This window comes from Podarcis muralis, chromosome 6, assembly GCF_964188315.1.
Source record: "Podarcis muralis chromosome 6, rPodMur119.hap1.1, whole genome shotgun sequence".
Taxonomy (NCBI): domain Eukaryota; kingdom Metazoa; phylum Chordata; class Lepidosauria; order Squamata; family Lacertidae; genus Podarcis; species Podarcis muralis.
The window spans coordinates 94,684,764-94,700,318 of NC_135660.1; the positions used below are offsets into that span (position 1 = coordinate 94,684,764).

At 45.0% G+C, this 15,555-nt stretch overlaps 1 protein-coding gene across 2 annotated transcripts in view; it reads right to left on the reverse strand.

Moving 5' to 3' along the window:
• VWF (von Willebrand factor) overlaps positions 1-15,555 on the reverse strand; it is a 154,252-nt gene that overhangs the window by 136,816 nt on the left and 1,881 nt on the right. For both annotated transcript variants that reach the window (XM_077930743.1, XM_077930742.1), the window contains exons 2-6: positions 15,023-15,077; positions 12,386-12,523; positions 10,140-10,242; positions 9,844-10,052; positions 4,999-5,123 (exon numbers count right to left, since the gene is read on the reverse strand). In XM_077930743.1, coding sequence (XP_077786869.1) covers positions 4,999-5,123; positions 9,844-10,052; positions 10,140-10,242; positions 12,386-12,523; positions 15,023-15,077 — 630 coding nt within the window. The remainder of the gene's footprint in view (positions 1-4,998; positions 5,124-9,843; positions 10,053-10,139; positions 10,243-12,385; positions 12,524-15,022; positions 15,078-15,555) is intronic.

Sequence of the window (15,555 nt, forward strand, 5' to 3'; positions counted from 1 at the left end):
GGATGTAGTCTACCTTGATTTCAGCAAGGCATTTGACAAGGTGCCCCATGATATTCTTGTAAAGAAGCTGGTAAAATGCGGTCTTGACTATGCTACCACTCAGTGGATTTGTAACTGGCTGACTGACCGAACCCAAAGGGTGCTCATCAATGGTTCCTCTTCATCCTGGAGAAGAGTGACTAGTGGGGTGCCACAGGGTTCTGTCTTGGGCCCGGTCTTATTCAACATCTTTATCAACGACTTGGATGATGGACTCAAGGGCATCCTGATCAAATTTGCAGATGACACCAAACTGGGAGGGGTGGCTAACACCCCAGAGGACAGGATCACACTTCAAAACGACCTTGACAGATTAGAGAACTGGGCCAAAACAAACAAGATGAATTTTAACAGGGAGAAATGTAAAGTATTGCACTTGGGCAAAAAAAATGAGAGGCACAAATACAAGATGGGTGACACCTGGCTTGAGAGCAGTACATGTGAAAAGGATCTAGGAGTCTTGGTTGACCACAAACTTGACATGAGCCAACAGTGTGACGCGGCAGCTAAAAAAGCCAATGCAATTCTGGGCCTCATCAATAGGAGTATAGCATCTAGATCAAGGGAAGTAATAGTGCCACTGTATTCTGCTCTGGTCAGACCTCACCTGGAGTACTGTGTCCAGTTCTGGGCACCACAGTTCAAGAAGGACACTGACAAACTGGAACGTGTCCAGAGGAGGGCAACCAAAATGGTCAAAGGCCTGGAAATGATGCCTTATGAGGAACAGCTAAGGGAGCTGGGCATGTTTAGCCTGGAGAAGAGGAGGTTAAGGGGTGATATGATAGCCATGTTCAAATATATAAAAGGATGTCACATAGAGGAGGGAGAAAGGCTGTTTTCTGCTGCTCCAGAGAAGCGGACACGGAGCAATGGATCCAAACTACAAGAAAGAAGATTCCACCTAAACATTAGGAGAACTTCCTGACAGTAAGAGCTGTTCGACAGTGGAATTTGCTGCCAAGGAGTGTGGTGGAGTCTCCTTCTTTGGAGGTCTTTAAGCAGAGGCTTGACAACCATATGTCAGGAGTGCTCTGATGGTGTTTCCTGCTTGGTAGGGGGTTGGACTCGATGGCCCTTGTGGTCTCTTCCAACTCTATGATTCTATGATTCTATGATTCTATGAAATCCCTCGATCTATAAAGTCCATTCCTCTTCCAGCATCTGAGGGACGGTGGACCAGCCCCCTGCTGAAAAAGGTTGCTGACCCCTGGTCTAGAGGGCCTGTTAAAGAGGAGAAGGAATGCTAGGCTCCAAGTCAGAGGCCTCTCTCTTTTAAGCCATCCACTCCTGTCGGAAGAGGCTGGTTGATGAAGTCCTAGAAGCATAAAAGCTCCCTGCACACTCTCGGGCTTAGTCAAGTTGCTCGCTAGGAGGCTGCTCTGCTTCACAGGTTTTCAGCTGGATTGGACCACATATTCTCCAAATTGCATCTTCTTCTACCTGCCCCACCTTTGCACAGTGTAAGTGGCTGACTGGCTGCAGCATTTATTGCAACAGCCACGCAGGGTAAAGCAGAGGCATATTTGCAAGCAAAACAGTATCCACCTGACCTCACTTTGCCAACAAGGAACACCACTATTTCCTTTTCTTATTTTTTTATCACAATTAAAGACTATAAATGCATAATTTTACAGTTACTAATCGATAAAACAAACCGTGCGTACATCAAAACAAGAAAGGCAATAATATACACCTGTGTGGCTTCCCTCCACCACAGCTCAACTTCTTATAAATTAGTGTATACAGTGGTACCTCAGGTTACATACGCTTCAGGTTACAGACTCCGCTAACCCAGAAATAGTACCTTGGGTTAAGAACTTTGCTTCAGGATAAGAACAGAAATCGTGCTCCGGTGGCGCGGCACCAGCGGGAGGCCCCATTAGTTAAAGTGGTGCTTCAGGTTAAGAACAGTTTCAGGTTAAGAACTGACCTCCGGAACGAATTAAGTACTTAACCTGAGGTACCACTGTATATTACATTGTGTCATTATCCTGTTCATTATCTAACCATCATTAAACTCATTTCTAATTGATTCATCTTTACATGTTTAATCTATACATATTGACGTACTGTATTTTCTTTGGACCAGTATATTCCCATATATTCTTCAAAACATTGCCATTCTTTCCTCAAATTTTGATTAGATTGATTTCTTACATCTTTTTAAGCTCTTCTTGAATAATCCCCCAGAAGCTCTTAACTTTCTCGCAGCCCCACCAGACGTGCATCATTCTCCCCTCTGCATTTTTGCATTTCCAACATAAGTTGGGTTTTAACTTATAAATCTTGCCTAGTTTTATAGGTGTCAAATGCCACCTATATAGCATTTTCATGATGTTTTCTTTGATAGTTTGGCAGGCAGTAAATCTGATGTCTGACCTCCATAATTTCTCCCACTGGTCCAATTGTATTCTATGGCCAATGTCCTGGGCCCATATTACCATTACTTCTTTTACTGCTTCATCTTTAAGATCCCATTCCAACAAAAATTTGTAGGTTTTAGATAATAGCTCTTTATTGCTTTTTAATAAAACCATTTGTAATTTGGATTCTTCCTTACCAAAACCCGTTTTCTTGTCCGAATTAAAAATATTGTATAGTTGATGATATTGAAGTCAGTCAGTGAGACAATATCTTATTTCCTCAAAGGCTTTTACTTTTAAATTCCCTTCCTATTCTTTTAACAATTGTTTATAGCCTGCCCAAGGGACGCGGGTGGCGCTGTGGGTTAAACCAAAGAGTCTAGGACTTGCCAATCAGAAGGTTGGCGGTTCGAATCCCCGCGACGGGGTGAGCTCCCGTTGCTTGGTCCCTGCTCCTGCCAACCTAGCAGTTCGAAAGCACGTCAAAGTGCAAGTAGATAAATAGGTACCGCTCCGGCGGAAAGGTAAACGGCGTTTCCGTGCGCTGCTCTGGTTCGCCAGAAGCGGCTTAGTCATGCTGGCCACATGACCCGGAAGCTGTACGCCGGCTCCCTCGGCCAATAAAGCGAGATGAGCGCCCCAGAGTCGTCCACGACTAGACCGAATGGTCAGGGGTCCCCTTTACCTTTATAGGCTGCCCAGCCACTTTCCATATTGATTTTTTTAACTGCAAAGGCAGGGACAGCCAGCATGGAGTATGGGGCTCTAATAACGGTTGATATTTCCTTTTCTTTTATCAACTGTGAAGATAGGCAATTTCCATTACAAAACCACAAAAAATGGGCACAGAGAGTTGAATCATCCCTCTTTCCCAGTACTACCCCTGCGTTCAACTTTGCAACCTTTCCGCTGCATTTCCCTTTTCAAAACAAACGCTGTACTCTGCCTTCTCTCTCAACCGCATCTCCAGCTTACAGTGTTTACAGTAAAGTACACTGGCCTCTCTCTTGCTCTCTCTGCCACAGCACTCCCCCACCCCCACACAAAAAATGCCACAAATCTTAAATATGCATTTGTCTTGGCAGGCCAGTTGTTTGCAATGTAAAAAACAAACAAACCACAAACTTATTTCCCCCCACGAAGATAGCATGACTTAGAAAAAGCATGAAAGCATCTTCCTACTAATTTCTTTCTCTTTCTTTCTGGGTGGATGCCATTGTTTCCTATGGGCAGATCTCACTTCTGCTCCAGGAGACGAAAAGATGCTGTCAACCCCAACCTCTTATTTTATCAGTAAATAAATGTTCTTAAAAGGAAGCAGGAAGTGGGATATTCAGGTGCTTGAATTATCAAGCGTACAGTGGTACCTCGGGTTACATATGCTTCAGGTTACATACGCTTCAGGTTACAGACTCCTCTAACCCAGAAATAGTACCTCGGGTTAAGAACTGTGCTTCAGGATGAGAACAAAAATTGTGCAGCAGCAGTGTGGCAGTAGCGGGAAGCCCCATTAGCTAAAGTGGTGCTTCAGGTTAAGAACAGTTTCAGGTTAAGAACAGACCTCCGGAACGAATTAAGTACGTAACCAGAGGTACCACTGTAACTCTCTGCTTCATCTGGCTTTTGCTTCCTGAGGCTCTGGTACCTTATTGGGATATTTGGTTGCCAATTGTGAAATGGGCTTCCCTTAGCATCTAACTGTTAATCTCTCTTCCCGACTGACCACAGCCGGATAGAAGAGAGAGCACAGACGAGACAAGAAGCACTTACTAAAATCCCACCTCCCTCCTAACATGGCTGCTAAAGGTACAGGAGTCCTGTTGCCCCCCCCCCCCTTTGCTAAATCCTGCTGTGTCACAATACCTGAAGACCTGCTAAAAACAGCAGGCAGGTGAAGAGTACAGGTGAAAAGGCCCAGGAGATAGTCACAGCTGCCTTGTCTTCTGATTCAGCCGTGATTTTTTGCAACGTAACAGTATTTGAGAGAAGCAACAGTGGCCGAAGGCAAATTTTGGGTGTGTGCCTCGCTTCTTTTCTTTTGGAATGTCAAAAGAGGGAGTGTTGCACATTGTCTCTGCTAAAACAGGTTCTGCAGGGAATTTGCATGGTTTCAAAATCTGATTGACCAGAGGTGACAGTCAGACAAATGAAATGGGAAGGGGAAACTCCCTTTAAAAAATGCCACTTGGAACTTTTAAGTCCGCTATCAGTCTCCTGCCAAATGGGTAAAGAAAAGGTGTTCACAGGACTTGCCTGGGTCCTGTCAAAAATCCACACTAAAACGCTTTGTGCAAATTTTAAAACAGCATCTGAGAAACTGCTGAGGACAAGTAGAAACTGGTTGCCATCCTCTGGCATCAGGAAAAGGCCTCTGCTGTGGGGTTTTTAAATCATGAACATACAGTTCAAGAGAATAAGGTGCATTCTTTAATATGCTTTGAAATGCTGAAATGCTGTTATTTTGGCACAGGAAATACTGTGTGTGTGTGAACATGAATTACAATTTTGTACTGCAAAACTATAATATAAATTAACTAAAATGTAGGATTCCCTTCTGCCCTGCTGTCAATGAATCTCTCGGGGCTGCACCAACCTTCTCTTCCATCTCAGATGAAATGTTGCAGGTATAGCTTGGGGGGTTCACCCTTTGGCATCTCCTCTCTTCACTGTGCATGGCCCAGGAGTTAGCAAAAATGTAGGGGTTCTCTTCCAGAGTTCCTGCAGTTGCAAGGAGGAAAACAGGCCATTACTTGAATATGACAATTTGCTTAGAGTTCTCTGATCAAGAATGAAGCTTAAGCAAATGAATCTTCCTTCCTCAACGGTTGATTGTGCTAGATAGTTTTCTGCAGACAAGCAGCCCATTTAAAATCTTCTGCCCAAAGTGCGCAGTTGTCTTCTAAACATGCTCCCACAATGTGATCCTTAGAATGATAACACATCTGAAATGTAACTGCCAAATACCTCCTTAGAAAGGTTGGAACTGTTTACTGAGGTAGCTTATTATAAAGAGAAGAGATCAGAACTCCAGAAAGCATCACATTTCATTATTAATGTAAAGGTAAAGGTAAAGGGACCCCTGACCGTTAGGTCCAGTCGCAGACGACTCTGGGGTTGCAGCGCTCATCTCGCTTTATTGACTGAGGGAGCCGGCGTACAGCTTCTGGGTCATGTGGCCAGCATGATTAAGCCGCTTCTGGCGAACCAGAGCAGCACATGGAAACACTGTTTACCTGCCCACCGGAGCAGTACCTATTTATCTACTTGCACTTTGACGTGGTTTTGAGCTGCTAGGTTGGCAGGAGCAGGGACCGAGCAACGGGAGCTCACCCCATCGCAGGGATTCGAACTGCCGACCTTCTGATCGGCAAGCCCAAGGCTCAGTGGTTTAGACCACATCACCACCCGCGTCCCTCAATTATTAATGTAATTTAATTTAAAACAACAAGTGATGAAAACTTGCCTACGTTAACTGGTTACAGGTCCTATGAATAGCACTATTGAGAGTGATTATTTGTACATATAAAAGTAAAAGCATGCCTGGCAGTTGTGGTGGACTGAAAGAAAGTGGCTTGGATGTAATCAGTTTGAGAAGCAACCGGCAGAGAGAAGATGTGGTTAGAGGAATTAATGCTCGCTTGAAGTCATGAAGAGTGGGGTTTGCTGTCCGGCGAATACCGGGTCCACGTGGGGCCATTGGAGGGAAGCCAGGGCCTCCATCTTTGGCCAGGCAAACTGGAGCCAAAATCCCATTTAAACAGGCCAATCAGAGGAGTTGGGGTGTGTGGTTGCAGCCTCTTATAAGAGCGGGCTGCACCCACCCCTCCCTCTTTCTTGAGGAGCAACTGGCAGATAGAAGGTGTGGTTAGAGCAATGGTTCCCAACCTTTCTTTGGCCATGCCCCACCTAAACATCTCTAAAATCCTGGTTCCCACCCCCCCTATGTATAATTCTTATTATTCAAAAAGTGAACTCCTATTCACATGAAGCCTAAAAAGCCATTAACTGTTAATAACTCATTCTTGAATTGCCCCCCTTAAAAATCGAATTGCCCCCCAAAACATGGCTACCTATGTGAAAACCACATCCACTGAAGCACAAAGAAACATCCACACCTAATGCACACCCTATTATTATTATTATTATTAAACATTGCTGTTTCGGAATTTTAATAAAAGTCAGACTTCCCTCATTAGCTGGGGGCAGGGGAGATAGGAGGAAAAGACCCTGGATAATTTCACAATGGGAAATTAACAAAATCTTAATGGAGTTCAGAGTTGAGTATTAGATGAATAAGCAAGGAAGTAAACGTTGACTGTGGGACGCGGGTGGCACTGTGGGTTAAACCACAGAGCCTAGGACTTGCCAATCCGAAGGTCGGCGGTGAATCCCGTTGCTCAGTCCCTGCTCCTGCCAACCTAGCAGTTCGAAAGCATGTCAAAGTGCAAGTAGATAAATAGGTACCGCTCCAGTGGGAAGGTAAACGGCGTTTCCGTGTGCTGCTCTGGTTCGCCAGAAGTGGCTTAGTCATACTGGCCACATGACCCGGAAGCTGTACGCCGGCTCCCTCGGTCAATAAAGCGAGATGAGCGCTGCAACCCCAGAGTCGGTCATGACTGGACCTAATGGTCAGGGGTCCCTTTACCTTTAAACGTTGGCTGCAAGAGATTGCCCTCTACCTCCAGAGAAAGCAGGCAGCTTGCCTGCCAACTGCCTCCCTTGGCGCTCCCCCTACGAAGCTTGACAGCAGCCCTGCAGCTCTACCAACAAATAGCAATATTCCGCCTCTTATTTTGGAATATTTTCGCGGACTTCCCAGTCATGCATACTCCTAAACTGAGTCAGCATTCCACTTTTTTCATGTATTTTTTCCCCAAAAGAAGGATGTTTTTCAGGTACAGGGAATCTACAGGGCTAGAACAAGGTCAGTCAGAAACAATGAAAAGAGACCTTTGGCATTTGGCTGTCAATTTAACGGCCCTTTCCCACTCCTGTAAGAACACACTCACGGTGTTTTAAAGTGCAAAACATTTTAAGATACACACACACACACACACACACACACACACACACACACACCTATTCTGAATTCAGTTTTTAAACTCCACACAATAATACCCAGAGGTTGTTTGTAATGAATTCACGGGGAATTTGAATGCACTGTTTAATAGTTGATTCACACTGAACCTATTTGTCGAAAAGACTTGCTGCCCTAGCCACATCTCTACCTCATTTTTCTGTGGACTCCTCTACCCTAACATGCGTTAGCCCCCTAATGTGCTTTTTGCAGGAAATAACACTTACAGGAGGAACCAGGCTGGAAGGACAATTGTTATCAAGAAACAAGGCTGCGTGGAAAAACCCTCCCCATAGGCCAATCTCCAAATCCAGCTGCTTTTTCCTTTTTTTAAAAAAAATATTTCCAGTGCTAAGCACACTTCTGTATGTAGTATAGTTGCTAAGGCTGCAATGACCAGAATCATAGAATCATAGATTTGTAGAGTTGGAAGGGACCTTGAGGATCATCTAGTCCAACTCCCTGAAATGCAGGAATCTGCAGCTGTCCTTTGTAGGGATCAAACCTGCAACCTTGGTGTTAATCAGCACTATCCTCTAACCCAGTGTTTCCCAACCTTGGGCCTCCAGCTGTTTTTGGACTACAACTCCCATCATCCCTAGCTAGCAAGACCAGTGGTCAGGGATGATGGGAATTGTAGTTCAAAAACAGCTGGAGGCCCAGGGTTGGGAAACACTGCTCTAACCGACTGAGCTAATATTTAGTTCTGAGCTAATTGCTCTGGTTCGCAATTGCTCCGTAGTTTTCACGCTTGAAACTTAAATATACTAGAAGACATGACAAGAGAGTTGATTAAAGAGGACGTTGATCATAATGTTGGGATAAGTAGGAGCCAGAATCATTTCCGAAAATAAATCCTGCCAGGTGAATCCTATCTTCTTTTTAAATTGTTATTGGATTACTAGTTTGGGTTACTGAAATATACTCGGAGTCGAGAGTGGATTTCATGCTCTTTATTCAGCTCATAGTGGTGAGGAGGAATGAATGTTCCCCCCAAATATCTGCTTTATATACATTATTTACACAATGGACTGCATGTGATTGGCTAATTCCGGGATTCTCCTGTAGGCCAATCAGGTTGTGGATTCACTTCCACCTGGAGCTGGATTGGGTGGCTCCTGCGGACCCATCATACGGCTGCATTGTTCTAGGACCAATCAGACTGCTGCATTTTGGATCCTATTGTTCTAGGACCAATCAGACTGCTGCATTTTGGATCCTATTCAACTCAGTACATAACAGTTACTGGTGTACTAGATTGTGGGCATACGGTGAACTACATCTGACAAAGTTTGCCAGGCTATTTTGGTTAGCAAACTAAGCAATAACACCATCGGGTGGATTCAGAACTGGTAAAAAAAAACCTCTACCCTGAGTGCTCATTAATGGCCCCCTATCAAAGTAGAGATATGTTTCAAGGAAGTACTGGACTTTCCAGTTGTAGAGTCCATTTTCTGCATGAAGCAAGACCAAGGCCCATTCCTTGGCATCTCAACTTGAAAGGACCTCAGGACCTCAGGAAGCTGAGCTGAGGAAGACCCTTGGCCTGAGATCTTGGAGGGCTACTGCCAGGTCAAGTAAATAACACTGGGACCACGGACCATCTGTCACTCCACATAAAACCCTCATAAATGGAAGTGTAAACGGATTTGAATGTGAGCCAGCCAGTCCACCTACAATAATTTCACCTCAGCTAGGGGAGCTCACTTGGTAGCCTTAAGCAAGAAAACGTTCTCTCAGTCTCTGTACTCCCATCTGCAACTTGAATATTGTAATACTGATGTACCAAGCTGGATAGGAAAGACTGCTGAGAAGAACTCTGAATACTTTATTTTATTTTTATAAAACTATAGAAAAGGTAAAAGGTAGTATTATCAGCTAATTTACTTTGTTGCTTCAAGGTAAAGTGACCCCTGACCGTTAGGTCCAGTCGTGGCCGACTCTGGGGTTGCGGCGCTCATCTCGCTTTATTGGCCGAAGGAGCCGGTGTGCAGCTTCTGGGTCATGTGGCCAGCATGACTAAGCCACTTCTGGCGAACCAGAGCAGCACACGGAAACGCCGTTTACCTTCCCGCCAGAGCGGTACCTATTTATCTACTTGCACTTTGACATGCTTTTGAACTGCTAGGTTGGCAGGAGCAGGGGCCGAGCAACGGGAGCTCACCCCATCAAGGGGATTCGAACCACCAACCTAGGCTTGAGAAGAACTCTGAACACTTTCTTATATATATATATTTTTAAAAAACTATAGAAAAGGTAAAAGGTAGTATTATCAGCTAATTTACTTTGCTGCTTCAAGTATAGTTGGAAGAAAACCATGTCAAACTGTCCAAATCTCTCCTGAATAATGATGAACCTCACCTTCTTGTGTCATGAAATCATCCTCACCAAAGCTATTCAAGTTGCCACAGAGTCCACAGGTCTTATTGTAGTGCTTGTCCGCAAGGATTATATGAATGTTTCCACTGATATCAGCCTTCACCACAAAGCCATGTTCTTCACTGGATAACTTATAATAACCTGCCTCCATTTCTATAAATACTCCATTGGAGGCATGAGGTATTGAAATCCTATGATTAGAGAAACAAAGATTCCTAAGTATAGGATGCAGAGAAAAATGATTCTTCACAATTCGTTGCCACTATCAAAATCTTTACCTTCCGTCACCTTGAGTCACCGTGCCATCTAAAAACAAATGAATATCAAAATATTCTCCGAGGTACAGGGAAATACTGTTTCTTTTTCCATTCTGGTAATCGCCTGGAAAGAAACAAGATGTTATGAGTTTTCTCCCTTCAAAAATGACGCTTGCCCTTTTTAAGAAGTACAGACAGACCTTAAGGCCAGCCCCATACTGTTTCCTCATGTGCCCATTCACTCGACTTGGGCTTAGCATACAGGTTTTGTTTATGGCACTTAGTATGTAGAAATCTATAACACAGCTGTTTTCTGAGTTCTCCCGGAGAGCTGAGGGAGATGCCAGAGCCCTTACCATTGCCTGAGACCATCCGGCAATCATGGCCTCATGCCAACATGACTGATCTTGCATACAGAAGCTGAGGGGTGATAACAGGGTGCTGCTCCTGTTTGTACAAATTTTAGCAGTAAGCAATCCCAGGGGAAGCAGGGTGATGCTCCAGCTTGGGCATGATCCCACAAAGAGGGTGGGCCTTCATCCTTCATCTGAGTTGCGCTCAGAAACAAAGAATACAGCCACCATCTAAGTGAATGCCCTGTTTTGCTGTTGAATTCCTGATGTCCCTTTAGAAACATTATCCAAGTGCAACACCACTAAAATGATGATTGCGCACTAATTAACCTTTAATTATTTCCATTTAGTCAAAACCGCTTCACAACTATGTTACATTTTCGGTTAGGCCCATTATGCCGCTAAACCTCAGTAAATGGAATTGTGTCATTGTCAAAGAAGACAATGATTTATGATTTCAAAATACTGAACATAGAGGGATATATGCCAGGAAATCTTTACTGGCTGCCATTCCCTCCAGCTGTTTTGGGACTACAATTCCCATCATCCCTGACCACTGGTCCTGTTAGCTAGGGATGATGGGAGCTATAGTCCCAAAACAGCTGGAGGGCCAAGTTTGGCCATCATGGCAGCTAGGCACATGCCTACTGTCTGTCTGAGACTGCTTGTCTCTTCTTCAAGTTTTATGGGCTTGTCAGGATAGCACCAGTGCAATACTGATACTCCCAAGGCAGTCACATCTTGCATGGAGCCTCTTTCGAATCGTGTCCCATTTCTTCAGGGAGGGGCTGAGGACTAAAGAAAAGGAGCTTGAAGCTGGGATGTAGGCAGCTACAAAATAAATCCTGGACTTTTGCAGGATTTGGTTGGCAAGAAGCAGTCTTGAGGATCCAAGAACACACATTTTGTTCTTGGAGAACTGATGGTCTTTCAAGGCTAGCCTTGCTTGTTCCTCCAAAACCACAACTTGCTTGTCGTAATCCCCCATGTCCGTCTTCTCACAAAGAAATTGTCCCTGTAAAAAGCTAGGTCGTTCAGGGAAGTGAAGGAACATGACACGCTTTTAAGTGGTGTAAAAGCTTGCATATTCACTTTTTAGTGCCCCGAGAATTGAAAAAAAATAATATATAATGCCTGCCCAAGCAGGGCTTGTCCTACTATTAGGCAGAACATGCCAGGGTGCTGTCATGGTATACATTGTTGAATTAGGACCTGGGAAATGGCTTTAAATTCCCCCTCAGCAATGAAGCCCAGTGGGAGACCTTGACCCATTCAGCCTCTCTACCTAATCTATCTCAAAGGGCTGTTGAGAAGATGAAATGGAGAAGTAGAGGAGACCCATGTATTCCATTTTTAACCCCTTTGGAGGAGAGGTGGGATAGAAATAGACAGCAACAGATAAGTGGCAATGAAGTGATGGCAGACAGAGCTGGGTGTGCCCCCGTCTGCCCTGCCCCCCTCACCTAGCCTGCTGCTCTCAGACACGGTGGCAGCTGCAGTCCCATCGCCAGTGAGATTCAGCTGTCGGTCCAGCAAGCCTCCATAAATGGAAGTAAGGGCACCATCTTAGACCTTTGCCCCAGGCGGCAAAATGTCATGAGCCAGCTTCTGGAAGTGGAATACAAATTGCCCACCTCTTGGCTTGGAAGCCAACAGTCTTGCTGCACAATATGGACAGCAATTCCTGCCTCCACCTGTCTCATGCTGCCGCCCCCACCCCACACACTTCACAAACATCTGCCACAAGGCTGGAAAAGGTAGAAAAGCCTATTGGCTAGATGTTAAAATCCAGAGAACAAAGTGGTTACAGATACCCAGATAACTAGATTGTTAGATTTCATTTACACCTGACTATCAACCACAATTGTGTCCATGCACACAGGTTTGTTCATTCAGAATCCAGTTTAGACTCACCCAAGAGTGAGAAGGATCTCGTGTGACAGTCACCAGCAAGCAGATAACTGCAGTCACCGGCAAAATCATACAAAGATTCATCAAATGTTTTAATGTGGTGCTCTCCAAAAAGGCTACATTGTGCAAAAGGTTCAACATCTGCAAAAGAAAAAATAATATTGATATAGCATGTCCAAAATATTGAAGTGCAAATCTTGAGGGATGGCTGTGTTTCAGTTTGCATTCTGAAACAGTGCTAATTTAACTCATGCTTTTGTTTATTCAAATGGCCCTTGCCATCCAGCAAACACAAGACTGTGCAAATTCCTCTCATATTAATCAATTGTACAACAATAAAGGTAAAGGGACCCCTGATCGTTAGTTCCAGTCGCGGACAACTCTGGGCTTGCGGTGCTCATCTTGCTTTATTGGCCGAGGGAGCCGGCACTGGTGTGCTTTTGAACTGCTAGGTGGGCAGGAGCAGGGACCGAGAAACGGGAGCTCACACCGTCACAGGGATTCGAACCGCCGACCTTTCGATCGGCAAGCCCTAGGCTCTGTGGTTTAACCCACAGTGCCACCCGTGTCCCTTGTCTATCAAATATAGTCTTAGATTAATTTAACTCTCCTGCCTGCACTGGTACCAAATTCACAAAATCAACCTCATCAAAAGAACTGAACACCTTACAGTGTGAAGGAGGCAAAAAAGAGCAGTGCCAAGTGCCAAGCAGGAGCCCTCCCCCCCGCCCAGCAAAAATATCCTACTCAGCCCCAGAAAAGGCAGCAGCAGAAGCCCCCACTGTAAAGTGGGTGCCGGAGAGCTGTGCAATGAGGAGGAAGTGGGCAGCCTGAAATGCAGGGCTGCACTGCCCCCTCTTCGTTTGCTATTCCAAAAGCAATGACAAACCTGGACAGCATCTTAAAAAGCAGAGACATCACCTTGCCAACAAAGGTCCATATAGCTAAAGCTATGGTTTTCCCAGTAGTGATGTATGGAAGTGAGAGCTGGACCATAAAGAAGGCTGGTCGCCGAAGAATTGATGCTTTTGAATTATGGTGCTGGAGGAGACTCTTGAGAGTCCCATGGACTGCAAGAAGATCAGACCTATCCATTCTCAAGGAAATCAGCCCTGAGTGCTCACTGGAAGGACAGATCCTGAAGCTGAGGCTCCAAGACTTTGGCCACCTCATGAGAAGAGAAGACTCCCTGGAAAAGACCCTGATGTTGGGAAAGACTGAGGGCACAAGGAGAATGGGACGACAGAGGACGAGATGGTTGGACAGTGTTCTCGAAGCTACCAGCATGAGTTTGACCAAACTGCGGGAGGCAGTGGAAGACAGGAGTGCCTGGCGTGCTCTGGTCCATGGGGTCACGAAGAGTCGGACACGACTAAACGACTAAACAACAACAACAACAAACCTTTTGGCCAAAAATCTACCTCTTTCTGGAAGAGACCAACACGAGCCTCTTCTGAGGAGGAGGGGGTGAGAATGCCATTGTCAATAGGAGCCCTAAAAGCAATGTAAAACTTTTCCTTTGTAGCATGTGCTACAGAAGATCTTTCAGAGGGAAGAGAATCTTGAAGTTATCACCTGTTCATTGATGGGCAGTCGCTCCCAGCATCCTTTCTGCAGGGATGGGCTGTGTGATGGTGTTTCCTACAGGGAACTTGGTTGTGCAGCCAATCCCATGGGCTTTGAATCACTGCCTATCAGCTGGTAGGCAGTGGCAGCAAGCCTGCTGGCATTCCCCATACTGGGCAGGGGTCAGCTGAGCTAGCAAGTACCCTATGGAAATTGTGCACCAGAAGCAGGTCTATCTGCCCCACACCTGTCATCACATATGACAAGAGGTGTGGGGCAGGTGCACATGGTCTGGGGAAAGCAGCCTCACGGGCCGTATAGGGGCCTCTGTCAGGCTAGTGAGATCCACAGGTTCCGCACCCTGAAGGGAAACAGAGGCTGAAAACATAATGGATGAAGGGACAGGATTGTCCATTGAATTGCCCTATGCTGGTTGGGTTTGCACTGATGTTTTCTCAAAGGTAAAGGAGCAGCAGAAAAAGGGAGGAGAATGAAAGAACGATGGTTTCATGGCTGCGCCATCTGGGTGATCAGTAAAAAGTGAGTAAACTAGGATAGTGATTCTGGACTACAAACCTGGTGTGGAAGCAGCTAGCGTATCTCGAAAACTGCCAGCCTCTTCTATCTCCATCTAGAAGCTCTTTTTCCCTGCTGGCAATCGCCTTCCAGAAGTGTCTCCAGAGCAACAGATTTCTCCTAGCTTATATAGCCAAGGATAACAGATCTGGCCAGGGCCAGGGGCTATACACTTAGCTACAGAACAGGTTTAACCATTTTAGCAGTCCTCCTCTTCTCCTGACCCCAGTCTCACAGTAATACATTAGAATACAGTTAGAAGGGACCCCAAGAGTCATTTAGTTCAATTGCATAATAATATGTGTCTGCCTTATCCTCATTTCAGACCACCAGCCCATTTAGCTCATCCTTGTCTGCTCTGTGGCTCAGCGTGAATAAGCGCAAAGGTATGCACTTGGTGTGGAGATGGATTTCTCAATGAAATTGTTGATCCCTTGTTATGTTTGGGCAAGAACGCCAGGACAAAAAATGCAGGGCGTGAATTATAAACTTTCTTACCTAGTGCTGAGACAGGCAGAACTAACAAGAGCAGCAACACTATAGAGCCCATCATCTGAAAAATAAACGCAACCGAGTTATTAGAAGTTTTCCCCACCCCTTAATGTATCAAGCTGTAGAGGCAACAGTACAAATAGCGAACGGCTTATGCACATTTTAGTTATATTGAGCATGATCTAGCCAAAGTTAATGCTTTGATTTCAATAGGATTAAAACAGGATTGAAATCAATGGGTCTTTAAAGTGCATAGCCGTGCAGTACAACCCTACACATATTTACAAAGAAGCAAATCTTGTTGGATTAAATGGGATTTATTGCCATGAGAGTGTGCATAGGGTTTTAGGCTTAATCAAATCCCGTTCATTCTTTTTATATTCATTGGCATTCTATTTCTCCTCCATTTGTGCAGGATATTTGGACCCAAAAAATGTGATTTATTAATCGGTCTCTTTCCTCCACCCCCCCAAGCTATATCCAAAAAAAAAAATACATGCTTTGGATTTATTACAAAATATGTATAGGGATGACTTCCT